Source organism: Salminus brasiliensis, chromosome 9, assembly GCF_030463535.1.
Source record: "Salminus brasiliensis chromosome 9, fSalBra1.hap2, whole genome shotgun sequence".
In the NCBI taxonomy this organism is placed as follows: domain Eukaryota; kingdom Metazoa; phylum Chordata; class Actinopteri; order Characiformes; family Bryconidae; genus Salminus; species Salminus brasiliensis.
The window spans coordinates 19686593-19701079 of NC_132886.1; the positions used below are offsets into that span (position 1 = coordinate 19686593).

Genomic DNA, 14487 nt, shown 5'->3' on the forward strand with positions numbered 1-14487 from the left:
CAAAGTGTTCACGAAACGCTGTGAGATTTTCACTGTTTACATTCAAGCAAACGTCTAATTTATATATTTATTTATTTTACCAGAATATTATCTTTTTTTCTTTTTTTTTTTTTTTTTACTGTGATTAAGATCAGGCTTTCTTGAATTTTAAAAATAAACTAAACTAGCAGGCTAGCTAACTAACTGTACCAACTATAACTTAATAAATATTTTTATTATAACGAGTTATTATTTTTTTATTGTTATTATAATTATTATTATTGTTAATAATAATAGTGTTATCAGTAGTAGTAGCATTAAACCTTTTTAAAATAAAAAGGCAAGAAACTAAAATTGGCTATACAAAATAAACCTGTGAGGGGAAAACGCAGAAATGCTGTAAAGAGTAATATAAGTTTCCCTAGTTTTAAACCTTTCTGGCTAATCAGTTTATGCATAAGATAATACATAAAGACATAGATTATGTGCACCTATATAGTGTGTGGATTTAAGACTTAATTAAAATAATGATGTGGATCGTTTAATTAAAAGTGCTGAAAGTGTGTGAAATGTCTATCAGTGCAGTCAGCTGCAGGATACAGTGTTGTTTTCTGTCTTGTGTGGGTGAGTTGAGGTTCAGACTGAACCTGAGGAATTCTTCATTAATCAGACGTGTTCAGACTCGCCTCCTCTCCGGCTTCACCTCTCAGTGTTTCCCCGAGATCAGATCTGGAAAAGTGTGAATTCAGTGAGGCCTGATGTGTGGATTTCTGCAGTTACAGGCAGTGAATCTGAATCTGGAGATTAGTTTTGGGATTTTCAGAGATGTGGGGGATGTGGGAGAAAGAACAGATTCAAACCGCAGTGAAAGGCTGAAATTGGACACCTGATGGTTCTCCTTTCAGACTCCTCGCTCTTTCTCCTCCCCTCACGCTCCCCTCTAACAAAACGTTGCGAAATTCCTTAAGTTTTGAGCCCGTCCTCAAGTTTTCGTGGTATAGAAGTTAGCGCGACAGTTCATTGCCTTCTTTTACATGAACATCCAGTCGTTGGACTACTGAAACATCTGTTTAACATTAAAGGAGGAAAGGGGGGAAAACCAAACGTGGGTGAAGAAAAGCGTGAAAACAACGAAGGAAGACCAGGAGGGCGCCTAACGGGACGAAAAGCAGGAGGAAAACTTTCTGGAAAACTATGGGAACATAGGCTGCATTTGTCATCCAGTTTGACAGCGCGAAGATCACAGGTTGTGCGGTAACCTTCCAACTACATTTATAGGTAGGAGACCTGGCTTTAAGATTGATTAAGCTTCTTACAGGACGCTAAAACACCACTTGACAGTTCTTCAGGACTACGTGGCTGAACTAGGCAGGGCCAGTATAGCTTTAACTGTTAGAGGAAAAAGAAAATAGTGAAGACGTTATATATATATATATATATATATATATATATATATATATATATATATATATATACACCTGTGTATTATATGTAAATATTGTACTTTAAAATCTTTTCTTTCTCTTTTTTTCTTCTGAAAGATTCAGTTGCTTAGTATTTATCCTATCCTATTCCTTTGGTGTTGAGAGTATTATCATTTTATTTTAGACCACAATCAACCAAAAACATCATAATAACATCATACCAGTAGATAAAAAAAAAGGTAAAGGTGCAAGTATCTTTCACTGTACAATATTCAGTGAAATGTGTCCTCCACATTTGACCCATCTGTGGTAGTGAATACACACAAAACACACACTAGTGAACTAGGGGCAGTGAGCACACACACCCAGAGCAGTCAGCAGCCAACTCCAGCGCCCGGGGAGCAGAGAGGGTGAAGGGCCTTGCTTAAGGGCCCAACAGTGGCAGCTTGCAGAGCCCGGGTATCAAACCCACAACCCTGTCATCAATAGCCCGACGCTCTAACCGCTGAGCCACCACTGCCATGCCTTTACATGTTCCACTGCTGTTCTACAAGTTACTCAGTACTTAAGTAGTCTTCATGTAGTTCCACTCAAGCTCTATTCAGAAAGCTGCTGTAACTTTTGGGATTATTTCATAGAAGTATCATAACTACACTTGTACTTGAGTATAGCTTTAGGTTATTTCCCTCCTCACCCTTGTGTAACCGTGTTAGAGCAAAAACATCACCGATGTTGGACTCCCTCCTGGATTAAAGGTATGTATCCCAACTTTAGAAGATAGACCTGCCTTTTTTACCTACTGTTCAAGTTCTGACTTCGTTTTACCTTATATTAGCTTTCACATCATTTACATCTTGAGTGAAACTTTAAGCTAAATGTACCGGTGGTTACTTATGCCTCAGAGAAGTGTGTTTCCTCACGTTTGTCAGTGTTCTCTAAAGCACATTCGTAATGAGATGTCTTGAACCCTTGTCTCAAAATGTTCCAGGGCCAATGGATGGAGAGAAGGAGAGAGAAAGGGAGAGAGGAGAAGAGAAAGAGAGTGATGAGACTGAGGAGGATGCTGAGGGGGCAGCCTTGGTGTGGCAGGAAGGCTACCCAGAAGATGACCTAGACTTACCCATCATGCACTGGGAAGCCCTGAGCTTGCGAATAGCAGAACTGGAAAGGCAAGAGGAGGAGCAAAGAGAGAGAAAAAAGGTGAAATTAGTTGAGTCACTTAACTTATATATGGGAAATATGTATGGGACATATGGGAAAGTGCGTAAAATGGCTCTTATAAACAGGAGTAAGATTCATAAATTTACCCAGATTAGCACATAGACAGTCCTGTATTTTATGTTGGTCATATTTATAAAATATTGTATATTATATAATGTAAGACATGTCTGTATCTCTGTGTTTTATATGTAATCTTAAGGATGTAGCTCGCTGGACAGAGACTTGGCCAGAGTTACATGATCTTAGACACAGGGACGCCTGTGAGGATGTCGAGGACAGCCGTCTGACAGCATTGACGTCACGGTACACAATAGATCAATTTTCATCTTTTTCATTTCTGTTTTTTTCCTCTACTGCAGTACTTATGTATGATGTGTTTTACCTGATTATTGCAGACTCCAGAGTCATATGAACCTACAGCTCTGCTTCATTAACAACAGTGAGAGCGAGGGCGAGGAGGAGGAAGACGGCGCGAAAAAAGAGGTTAATCAAATAATGTTTCTCTGGTCTGCTGTGCTGTAAAAGAGAGTTCGTTAACTGCTAGTTAAAAGTGTACATTGTGCACATTCCTTTTAATAAATGTATGACCATATTATTCTTAAGTTCAATGTAAGACATCACTATTCTCTAAACAAACCCCTTGTATCTTCAGAAACCTTCATAGAAAAAGAAAAACAATTCTAGCTTTAAATGGAAACAAATGTAATAAGATTTTATTTCAATTCATTTTGGATTATTTCTACTGGTCCATTTACCTAAATTTGTAATAATGTAAAGCAGATTGCTTTAACAATTACCAAATAATTGTAACTTGATAGCTAACTGATTGCAAGGATGTGAAACAATCCTATGTATATTGTACACTGACTGAGCACTTTATTAGCCACACCCACTCATTAATGCAATTATGTCATTGGGCAATCATGTGGCAGAAGGGCAATGCATAAAATCATGCAGATTTGGTCCGGCAACCTAAGGTAATGCTCTCATCGACCATTTGAATCATATTTTGAGTGTGGCATGATTATTGGTGCCAGACAGACTGATTTGAGTATTTCTAGAACAGCTAATTCTGGGATTGTCAGCACAACAGTCTCTAGAGTTTGCTCAGAATGGTGCAATAAAGAAGAAACATCCGGTGAGCAGCAGTTCTGCAGACGGAAACACCTTGCTGATGAGAGAGGTTAATGGAAAATGGCCACATTGGTTTGGTCCAACAGAAAGGTTACAGTTACTCAGATAACCATTCAGTACAATTGTGGTGAGCAGAAAAAACATCTCTGAATACACAACACATCAAACGTTAAGGAGGAGGATGGGTTACAACAGCAGAAGAAAACACTGGATTCCATTTCTGTCAGCCAAGGACATAAAGCTGAGTCTGCAGTGGCACAGACCCACCTAAACTGAACAGTTGAAGGCTGAAAAAACATAGCCTGGTGGGATGAATCTGGATTTCTGCTGAAGTACATAGATGGTAGAGTCAGAGTTTGGCATGAACAGCATGAATCAAACCTGTGAGATGTTTTTTTTTTGGCACATTTTGGGCCTGTTACTACCAATTAATCCTCACCTGAATACCACAGCCTATTTGAGTATTATTGCTGACCATATCCATTCCTTCATGACCACAATTTACCCATCTTCTAACGGCTACTTCCAGCATGATAATTCACCATATTATAAAAAGCAAACGGACGAATGGGATAAAATGGGAGATTCACAGCATGAAAAAACATAATCAATCAAACAATCATGTCAACATGGACCAAAATCTGAATCCATGGCAAGAATTGAAGGTGTTATGTGAGTAAAGGTTAAACCATATGTATAAATAGTTTTCTAATAAAGTGCTTAATGAGTGTACATTGTTATTGATAAAAAAAAAATGTATAACTTGAATATTTAAAAATATGAATTATTTGATTCCTATTTTTGCTGGTCCATATAAAAAAAAACTTGGTTTTGCTATGACAGAGACAATAAGAATATGTTCTTTTGCACTTGGTGTAACAGTGTGGGAAGACTAGCAGTGGGCAGGTGCAGCAGCCCCAGCAGGGTTCCAGCTCTGCGACCCACAGCAAAACCAAATCAGGCAGGTTCAAGAAAGAGGTCAGGGCTGCTCTCAGCATGCTTAGAGACAAGCTGAGGTTGGAACAAAAACAGGTATGTCAAATGCATGCAGTGACTGCAAACCCTCTCTGTTAATTCTGATTCTCCACCTGCAAGACTTTGTTGTTGTTGTTACTATTATGCCTGTTATCTGCGTGTTTTGAATAAGCTTTAATATTCATGACTGTTTGGTTTTAGACCATAGCCCCCAGTGATGCAGTCAAACAGAGACCACACTACAAATGCAGTGACTTACAGAATTTCAGCTTGAAGGAGCTGAACGCTTTGAAGACCACACTCAGTAAAGACATTCACAGTAAGAGTTTGTTTTTATCTGAAATGATATAAAGCACCCTGGTATGTCTGTGTTGTACTGACATTTATTCACATTTTATGATTAACATTTCAGGCCATCACATGATTTGTCACAACACTCCAGCTTTAAATATCTAGAAGGGGATGTAATGTCCATTTCAAAGCAAAGGTCAAAATAGCATTCATCTGATCACACAAATGTAAAGCCAGTATAATGCAGTCAGATGTATTTGAATAATGTTACATTAAGTGTTCTACATATTTCAGCACCTCCTAGCTGATACAGTGATGCTATGCAGTTGTTCTTTTATGATCCAAGATGAGCTTCACCAGACTTATAATCTTCAAAAGAGAAGAACAAAACAACCCAGAGAAAAAGTATTAATATGTATGGAAACGTGTGGAAGCCAATATCAAATTTCTTATAGAAAACCCTTGTGATCTCCCAACATCACTGTTAGTGACGGTGGTCAGCACAGGTGTCCGTTAGCTGTTGTATAGAAGGTGGAAAAGAGGTGGTGGCTTCGCATGTATATTTCACATGTATTGGAGGAGACGGTGTGAATCTTTGCTCTTCTTGTAATAGGGGGAGTTCACATGAGCAGGGATTGGGTTAGACAATTCATCTACTTCATTTACATCCAGATATTAGTCATGTTTTTTATATATAAGTTTTAATTGTTCTTGCTATTAACTAATTTAGATTTATAACCTGTTTACAAAACTACAATGTATGTTAATGCTTACCTTCTCTATTCTGATATCCAAAACAACTATAATTGAGTGTTTTTATAAGAGACAAGTACTGTGCTAAAAAAATTAATCTTTACATGGATGGCCATTGTAGATGCCTCATAGATGCTCTCCTGACATTCGAGTAACAAACTACTGAATATGCATTAAGTGCAACTGAACTGTAAAGGACTGTATTGAATATAACCCTGCACCCAACCTTACCCTTGAAACAACCTTAAAACCCAATCATAACACTAACCTTAACCTTAAATCTAACCCTAAACCTAAAAGATTAAGGTTAGGTATTGGGTTACATTCAATAGACCTTCAATTACATTCAACTTAGAGTTCAGTTGCATTTAATAGACGTTTAGCTAAACATCAGTGTAATGATTGGGGGTTGAGGCAGGATGCAAGTGTGAGGTACCTTTTAGTAAACCTTTAATATCATCCCAGACTGAGGTCACACAATCCAGAACAACATAAATATCCGTAGTAGAAACCCAAAGAAACAAAACTCAAAAAGGAAGCCAGTAAAACACCAGGACCAGAAACCCAAAATGCATCAACCAGTGCAAACACAGTGGTATAAGAGCACAAGACACAAACAGGAACACCTGGGAAGGATAACGAGAGGGCAGGGTTATGAAGGAGACACAGGTGGGAACACTAATAATTAGGTGGGGCTCGAGAGGAGACAAGAACACAACACAGAGCCATGTGCTGAAGAACACAAGGGGGAACCCAGACAAAACAAAGACACAGAGAAAATAAAAGCTAGACAGAGACACCTGTTTCAGTCAGATGAACATCTATGAGACATATACAATAGACCATCCAAGTAAAGTGTTAATGTATGCTATAAGATAATGTAATGTAAAATGGTAATGTGAAAATGTGTTTGAGTATTTCTATTGGTCTGTTCATCATGGAATGTTCACAAAGCGTAAAGGGCTGTATTTTATTTAAACAAATTGGAAGGTTTGGATGTGATTATAGCGCTATGTTCTGGTGGAAAGCATCTGGAGAGTTTGTGCCATAGCATTTTGTGGGAAGGGGAAACCTCCAAACACATACAGAAACCATGCAAAGTACATGTCCGCTAGCAAATCAACAAAAGATATGACCAAGCAGGGTTTAAGGGCAGTTAACTCTACGCCCATACTTCCCTAAAGAGAATGAGTAAAAAGTTCCGTTTAGCGCTTCCCAGACTGAGCAAATCTCAGCGACTCCTCTTATTTTAGCTTCAACGCAGTAAAAGTACCAGCGTTAAAAAACACCTACATTCTTAATGAAAACCTACAGGGTTTATTTAAGTCCAGCTGGACAGAAAACAAAATTAGGGTGCTCTGTATTTGACCCAGGAAAATAGCCAGGGTGTGTAGGTGGATATTAAACAAGCAAATCTGTGCAGATTCAGTATACTCAGTAGTGCATCAGAACAATGTACAGACACATTTACAGAACAGCTTAGAAATGTAGAGATACACAAAGATTTTGGTTGCCATCTTGTACCGTTAACATGTTTTTCATCTTTGCTTTAATAGACCTCAGCTCAGAGTTGGTGGGTCGTCTTCTGACAAGGGACCAGCTGAGAACTGAGCAGGATGCCATGTTACTGGAGATACAGGACATGAGGTCGCTGTGATTTCACAGAGAGAAGAGGTCACTTTGTTCAAGGAACAGAAGTGAGGCTGACATCATGAAATGAACATACAGATCTGAGAGATCTGCCTGGAGGAATGAAATTGTACTGTGAAAAGCTTCACCACTCCAAAAAGACTGTTTCAGAGTGCACAGATTTGTATTCCAGTTTTCCAGTCATTTGAGTTGTTTTCGTATTTTGCTTTTGGTGTTTTTTAGGGTGTTTTAAGGCATTGATGAGCTGCTATTGCTGCCTAAGAAGCAAATCTCTTTTCACAATCCAGTTGTCTTTGACAAATCATTATTTTGATCCTTTTTATTCCAGTTAAGTTACATTCGCATCACATTTACTGCATTTCATTGATTTACTGTGTGTATGATTTGATTTGATAGTCAATAGTTTACAGTCACACCCAGACACTTAAGGAGCAAACAGATAAAGCAATAAACTCCAGAAGGGTTGACATATGCCGCAGTAATGTTCTGCACCTGCGTTCGGTTCAAATGAAAATTGTAACCGTGGGAGAGTCAAGTCTTACGTCCTAAGATGTGGATTGCTACCTAGAAGAATAAACGTCATTGGTGTACACATCTCAGACAACTTTTAAGTGAATTCTTTTTGTCTTTCGTGGGTTTTTTTGTTTCATTATTATTACGTAGTATAAGGATATGATGTATTCGGTGTATAAACAAAAGTATTGGGAGTCCTGCTCATTCTTTTTTTTTGTTGGAGTAACTGTCTCCACTGTCCAGAGGAAGCTTTCTACTAGATTGTGGAGCAATGCTGTGAGGATTTGATTTCATTCATCAATAAGAGTGCTAGTGAGGCCAGGATGCTGGATGGTCACCAGCCCATCTCATCCCCAACTCATCCCAAAAGTACTGGATGGAGCACCATCACTCCAGAAAGCACAGTTCCACTGCTCCACAGCTCAACACTGGGGGGCTTTATACCCCTCTAGCCAACATCTGGCATTTGACATGGTGTCAATAGGTCCATGTTTATCTGCTCCAGAGAGTTCTATTCTATTGGCAGTACTTCTCTACAGGGACTAGACAAATTATGTGTGTCAGCAATGGGTGCCACTTAAAGTAGCTGAATACATTAATTAGAAGGGTTGTCCACAAACATTTTGACATATAGTGTATGCTGTGTAAGGCTCACTTTGTTCACGTTAGGTGAGTTAGAACTTTTAGTGCTCCTGGACTTTAAATGTTTTGAACCAAAAAGTCCAAGTGTGCGTATTTCTCATGACTGGCCAGAGTTTGTATCTTCAAAAGGCCAGCTCAGCACAAATAGAGGAAAGAAGATAGACAGGGGGAGGGACCGATTATGAGGTGAGGGGAGACTGTGAAGAAGGGAGGGATGGATAGAATGATCCACAATGGGTAGGACAAACAGCAGAGGTGAAGTGGAGCAACAGTGGAAAGTCCTGGAGTGAGCTTAAGAAAAGCAGTGGTCTTCTTTTTTTTTCCTACGCATCAGCTTTATTGTCATCTAATCTGATGATCAGACAGTTGAATAGAGACGTTTTGATATCTGCAATTTTCCCTGTGAGATTCTTCAATGGATTGAAAAGGCATTCTTATCTTCATTAAAGCTGGTAAGTTTTCCAGTTTATCTATAACAGCTCACAACCAAGCACAGTGATCCAGGTTTTTACGTGCACTCAGATGCACTGCAGGTATATTGCCCTATTAGACACACACCCTGCCTTGTTTTTGAATCTATTTTTGTCTTGATGGTCTACAGTTTCTGAGAAAAGGTTTTCAGGCAACAGGTTGCAGTATGTAATTTGTATTTAGTTCTGTAATTGTTTTACTACCCATTAAGGAGCAAATGGACTTATCTAAACATGGCTGACTGACTTGCTCTATAGACACAGTGTCTTATATGTTCCTCAAGTGCTGTGCCATACAGCCGTTTGCATACAGCTACTCAGCTAAATGTTCAGTCTACTAGAAGGTCATAATAGCCATGGCATGGCATATAGATACATTTAAAGATGTGAATGTACAATGAATGTATTAATACATCCAGTGGATCATACAGAGAGAAGTAGAGCTTAAAGTTCTCGGAGTGTTTAAAAGAAAAATCCCCCCCAATTTCTGGCATCTAAAAGAAGGGACGAGAACTGACATGAGGTAACAAGTGATGGTAAGAAAGACAGGGAGATGGATGGACGATGGAACACAGAGGGGAAGTGTGGTTACTGATTGATGAGTTACTGAAGTGAAAAGGGTCTGAATCAGCAGCATATACTCATGCGACAACGCAAACAGCACCACAAATTGTGAAAGAAGGGGAGGGGTGAGGAGAAAGTAAGAGGGAATCAGGTAAGCATATGAGCATTTTTTTAATAAAGGACAAAAATGACTTTGAAGGCAACTCTGGTCAACTTCTGGATACTTATTTCAGGGTCATGCAATTTGAATGTCACCGAAAATTTGTCATTTTTATTTCCTTTTTCCATTTCATGATAAATTAACTTATTGAAATGCTCCAGAATAACTGTTTAGGTCAAATGCATGTTAGAGATGTTTGTTTTTTTGGGGGGAATTGCAATGTTATTGGACTAGACATATTCATACACGCTGTGTTATTATGTTTACAGAAAGTCAAGGCTGACCTCCAGATTGGCAAAGAGAGACTGGGAGACTGGGATCAATGGATATTTAGAGACATCCCAAAGTTTTCTATTGAAATCTGGAGGTTTTTGGGGATGCTCAATGTGAGGATGAGACAGCCACACTTCCTCGACAAGAGATTCAGAAGCAGCCAGAAATGGTGACAGGTGTTCCCACAGTCCTGTCCGAAGAAGGGCAAGGAGGTGATGGCCACCTCCTTTCCTCCTCAAACTCTTCCATTGCGTCCTCTTGCAATATTGATGAGTCATACAAGTACATCTTCCTCCCCATTTGTTACTCCTTCACATTTGTCTTCAGCATCACCCTTAATTCTGTGGTGCTCTATCGCTCCTTTCGACATACCAAGCACTGGAACGCATCCCTAATCTATATGGTCAACTTGGCCACCACTGACTTCATGTACGGCTTGTCCCTGCCATTCCTTGTGGCCAGCTACGTCATGCGGGACAACTGGGTGTTTGGAGACTTCATGTGTCGTTTGGTGCGCTTCCTCTTCTACTTTAATCTGTACTGCAGTATCTTTTTCCTCACCTGCATCTCTGTGCATCGCTATCTGGGCATCTGTCACCCCATGAGGACCATCACCCTGGAGACCAAAAGGGCTGTCAAGGGCACGTGTGTTCTAGTGTGGGTTGCTGTTTTTGCTCTAACTTGCCCGATTTTCAGATTTGCGCAGACAGAATATCTACCCCGTCAGAGGAATGGTGGTGCTTCAGAGGCAGTTGCAGACAACACCACCACACATCCAAGTGTGGAGGGGTTCCAAAACTGCTGGGACGATGCCATTGACAAGGAGTTTTCGGACTACGTTCCTTATGGGATAACTCTTCACCTCTTGGGTTTCTTTGTGCCATTTAGCATCATTGCATGGTGTTACTCCCGTGTGGTCATCACAATATTCCGAACACTGCACTCCCAACCTCCTGCCAATGGGCCTGGAACGACGCGTGAAAGCAGTTCAGGGGCAGAAGGCATGTCAATCGTTCTAGGGGCTCACTCCCCTTATGTAAACAGGCGCCGCAAGTCCATCAAGACCATAATAACTATCACACTCCTCTTTGCTCTTTGCTTCTTCCCCTTTCATGTGACCCGAACCATATTCTTGGTGCTTAAAGTGACCAGCAGGGTGCACTGCCACACAATGCAAATGGTCTCCATTTGTTACAAAATCACTCGGCCACTTGCCTCCTTCAATGCCTGGCTCAATGCTTTGCTCTATTTCCTCACCAAGGAAAAGAGTGGACCATGCTGCCACAAGCCACAACCCAGCCAACATGGCCTCCTCTGGCCTCTGAGGATTTTGGATAAAGGACGGAATGAGGAGGACGAAGCTGAAGAGGCAGAAAACCATAAAGGCAAAAAATTCAAGGAAGAAAACATGTTTAGAGACGTACCTTGAGATAAAACTGAATTTTAAGAAAAGACTGCAAAGATGCCAGATGTTTTCAATGTTTTAGCACTATGAGTCGATCCGGTGTCCAGTCATGCATATGTCATGGATGTGTAAATGTGAAACTAGCAGATCTCATGCACTAATATGAAATGTGGGGGAGTGATGGTGGATTAAGCCCTTGAAACCTAGACTTACTATACCTAGTAATCTTAAATGTGATAATACAAATAAAATGTGAATAAAAATAAATAATAATGATTTATTTAGTCAGTAATTATAGAAACTACTATAAAACGTGAACTGACAGATTTATGACAGTAGGAAACTAAACATACGGCCCATATACTGTCCCTTAGGGGTCAATGGTAGACCGATGGGTAACCTAAGTAATTAAACTAATAGTGATTTTCAGCACAGCGCTTTCATACAGTCCATTTAATTGATTCATTGAGTCATGTATTGTATTTGACCTGTTTTTGTCATCTTTGCCTGTTTTACCTCAGTATAATGATAACACGAAAAAGCTGCTATGACATGAAGTGTATCAGACTTGAGGACATGTTTTTTGACATACCTCACAATGAACTTGAGCATTTTGTTCCATATAAGTCAATGTTGTTGATGGTGAATGATTAAACTGTACATAAACGATACTGGCATTGTACATCTGATTTCACTGAAGAAAAACTCCTATTCAGAATCCCATTCAAACCACTGTTGCTCTGTCTTCAATGTGAAAGTTGAAAATCAATGTATAGATGTATCTTATTCCCACTTGTTGCAGTTGGGGGTTTGGTAAGATGTTGTAGGAGAAAAGGATTACTATTAGGGTTAGTGATATTTCTGTCAAAGTCCAGTGAGTGTGCCTCATGTGAGAGTGAGTTAAGGAATGAGGATTCACAATTGGTTATGTATTAGATAACGTTAATTATTACTTCTTTTTTTTTTCAAAGGTTAACTTAGCTTTTACGACACACATTATGTATATTATAGCATTTATAATGTTCAGGACAAGTGAAATGTGCACTCTTTCACATAAAAAAATAATCTGCCAAATTTTAGCTTAGTGTCTAGATAGCATGGTAGCAATATGAAACTGAATGCGGCTCATTTCACTCCTGCAGATCACTTAACACACGCATATAGAGATTGCTAGACATCTGGACTACTGCTCATGACTTACAATAAACTTTGTTTATTAATAATCCCTCTATGTACCTCCTTTTTCATCGAAATCAACTAAAAGCTCCTGATCCATGATGGAACCTCAGAAGCGGTTATTAGACCTTGGTCAATTATTAAGCTTCACTCCAACAGAAATGCTGTATAAATGGAAAGTCTCCTCAGTGTAAACATCCTATACTATGCCTGTGTTTTACATTAGTGCAAGAATGTGTGAGGCACTGGTGTTATAAGCACAAAAATGCCTCTTCTCTGCATCTCTCTGAAAACGGTATAGCATTTTACCTACACCTGTCATGTCAGTGATAGGTCCATTCCCTTTTCAGCCAACCAACCATCCAAACTGTGTCTGTGAAGCTTTTTCAGCCATCCATGTCACTGAATCATCTTATAGGAAGTCAAGGCCAGTGGACTTGTGGTAGCCTATAGGCTATTATGATTTATAGCCTATATATCAATTATATATATATATATATATATATATATATATATATATATATATATATATATATATCAGAACTCAACACACCATGACTTCGGCTACTACTTCTACTAGACAACTCTAAGCTGTATTCAAATCTGAAAGGTGAAAACAGAATTCAGAGGAAGTGAAAGTAAATCCATACTTCAGTAAATGTACTGTAATCCTACTTTTGTTGAAATAATGTCTCAGTATTAAGTAGAAGAATAAAACTATCAGGACACACAATGATTATTCATTTCTTTGTACATCTAGCATTTATTGCACAGAGGTTGAAGTTAAAAGAATCTTCTCTTATAGGTGAAAATTAAAATGCTAAAGTTAAAAAGTTGGAGATTTTTCCACAAAAGTAACACCAAACTTAATTAGTAGTTAAATATTAATGACTAAAATGTGAAGTTTTGATAACGACTTCCGAGCGACTCTTAGCGTTTTAGGGCTGTAAATGAAAGTCTATTTAGTACTTTACTAACCGACCCACTAATCTGACCGCAGGACAGAGCAAACACAGCACCTACAGACTGACTTCAGGGAGAGGCTGCAACACGATCAGCGAGCAGCAGGGGGCGCCACGTGGATCATCCGGGAATTTCAGTTTGGAAATTCAAAACAAAACCAGGCACGGAGACTCCCGACCTGCACCGCGACAAAAACAGTCTCTGACCGTTAAAATAATTTCACAAAAAAATTATTTAAAAATTCCTGGGGCACAATTAAGCTAAACCAATACCTGGTTCCGTTAAGATTAGCTAAAATGCAGGATACGAGGTGGTTTAAAAATTATAATTTGCTGAAGGAAATTTATATTTATTTTTTTCTTGTCCTCGTGTCATCACCGTGTAGAGCTGCTGCGGCGCAGCGTTGGCGCCATTTTCAAACTTCAGAGCCCAAGTGAATGGAAGTGTTGTAGCATCAAATTTGAGATTTTTGTTCTTTAAAAAAAAAAAAAAAAATCCTTCGTTATTTTCACAGTTTGGCTTGATTATACTGACGTGGATGCAAGGATTTTTTACAAAGGTAAAATCCGTATTTTATATTTTACATTCTTCTGACTTCTTTTAAAATTGTATCCAGCATTTTTCTCCTAAAGTTAAATTGTCAGCTAGTTACGTCCTTCATATTTTTTTAGCTGACTATTGGATGCATGTATTTGTGTTAGATTTTCACTGTAACTCAGCTAGGTATCTCTAGCTAGTTGTACTTCTAACAGTGGGCTACTGTTTGAGCCATGGAGGACAGACTGTGTCAGCAGTCAGTTAAGATAACGGTAGCTGCTTAACGTTGGTGCATTATTAATATTGTGGAGGTGGTGGTGATGAACGTCAGTTAGCTGACCAAATGTTAACGACTAC

At 39.1% G+C, this 14487-nt stretch overlaps 2 protein-coding genes across 3 annotated transcripts; both read left to right on the plus strand.

Moving 5' to 3' along the window:
- Positions 1-890: 890 nt before the first annotated feature.
- Positions 891-8031, plus strand: LOC140562240 (schwannomin-interacting protein 1). 2 transcript variants are annotated; one of them, XM_072687730.1, is made up of 7 exons: positions 891-1257; positions 2392-2603; positions 2824-2927; positions 3020-3107; positions 4641-4790; positions 4935-5052; positions 7334-8031. In XM_072687730.1, the coding sequence occupies exons 2-7, from the start codon at positions 2397-2399 to the stop codon at positions 7432-7434; spliced, it is 768 nt and encodes a 255-aa protein (XP_072543831.1). In that variant the 5' UTR covers positions 891-1257; positions 2392-2396; the 3' UTR covers positions 7435-8031. The 2 variants fall into 2 exon arrangements, with proteins under 2 accessions (XP_072543831.1, XP_072543830.1); XM_072687729.1 differs by lacking the exon at positions 891-1257 and having other exon boundaries at positions 1501-2603.
- A 2184-nt stretch (positions 8032-10215) lies between these two features.
- Positions 10216-11478, plus strand: LOC140561603 (P2Y purinoceptor 3). Its single transcript, XM_072686829.1, has one exon. The coding sequence runs from the start codon at positions 10216-10218 to the stop codon at positions 11476-11478; it is 1263 nt and encodes a 420-aa protein (XP_072542930.1).
- Positions 11479-14487: the final 3009 nt, after the last annotated feature.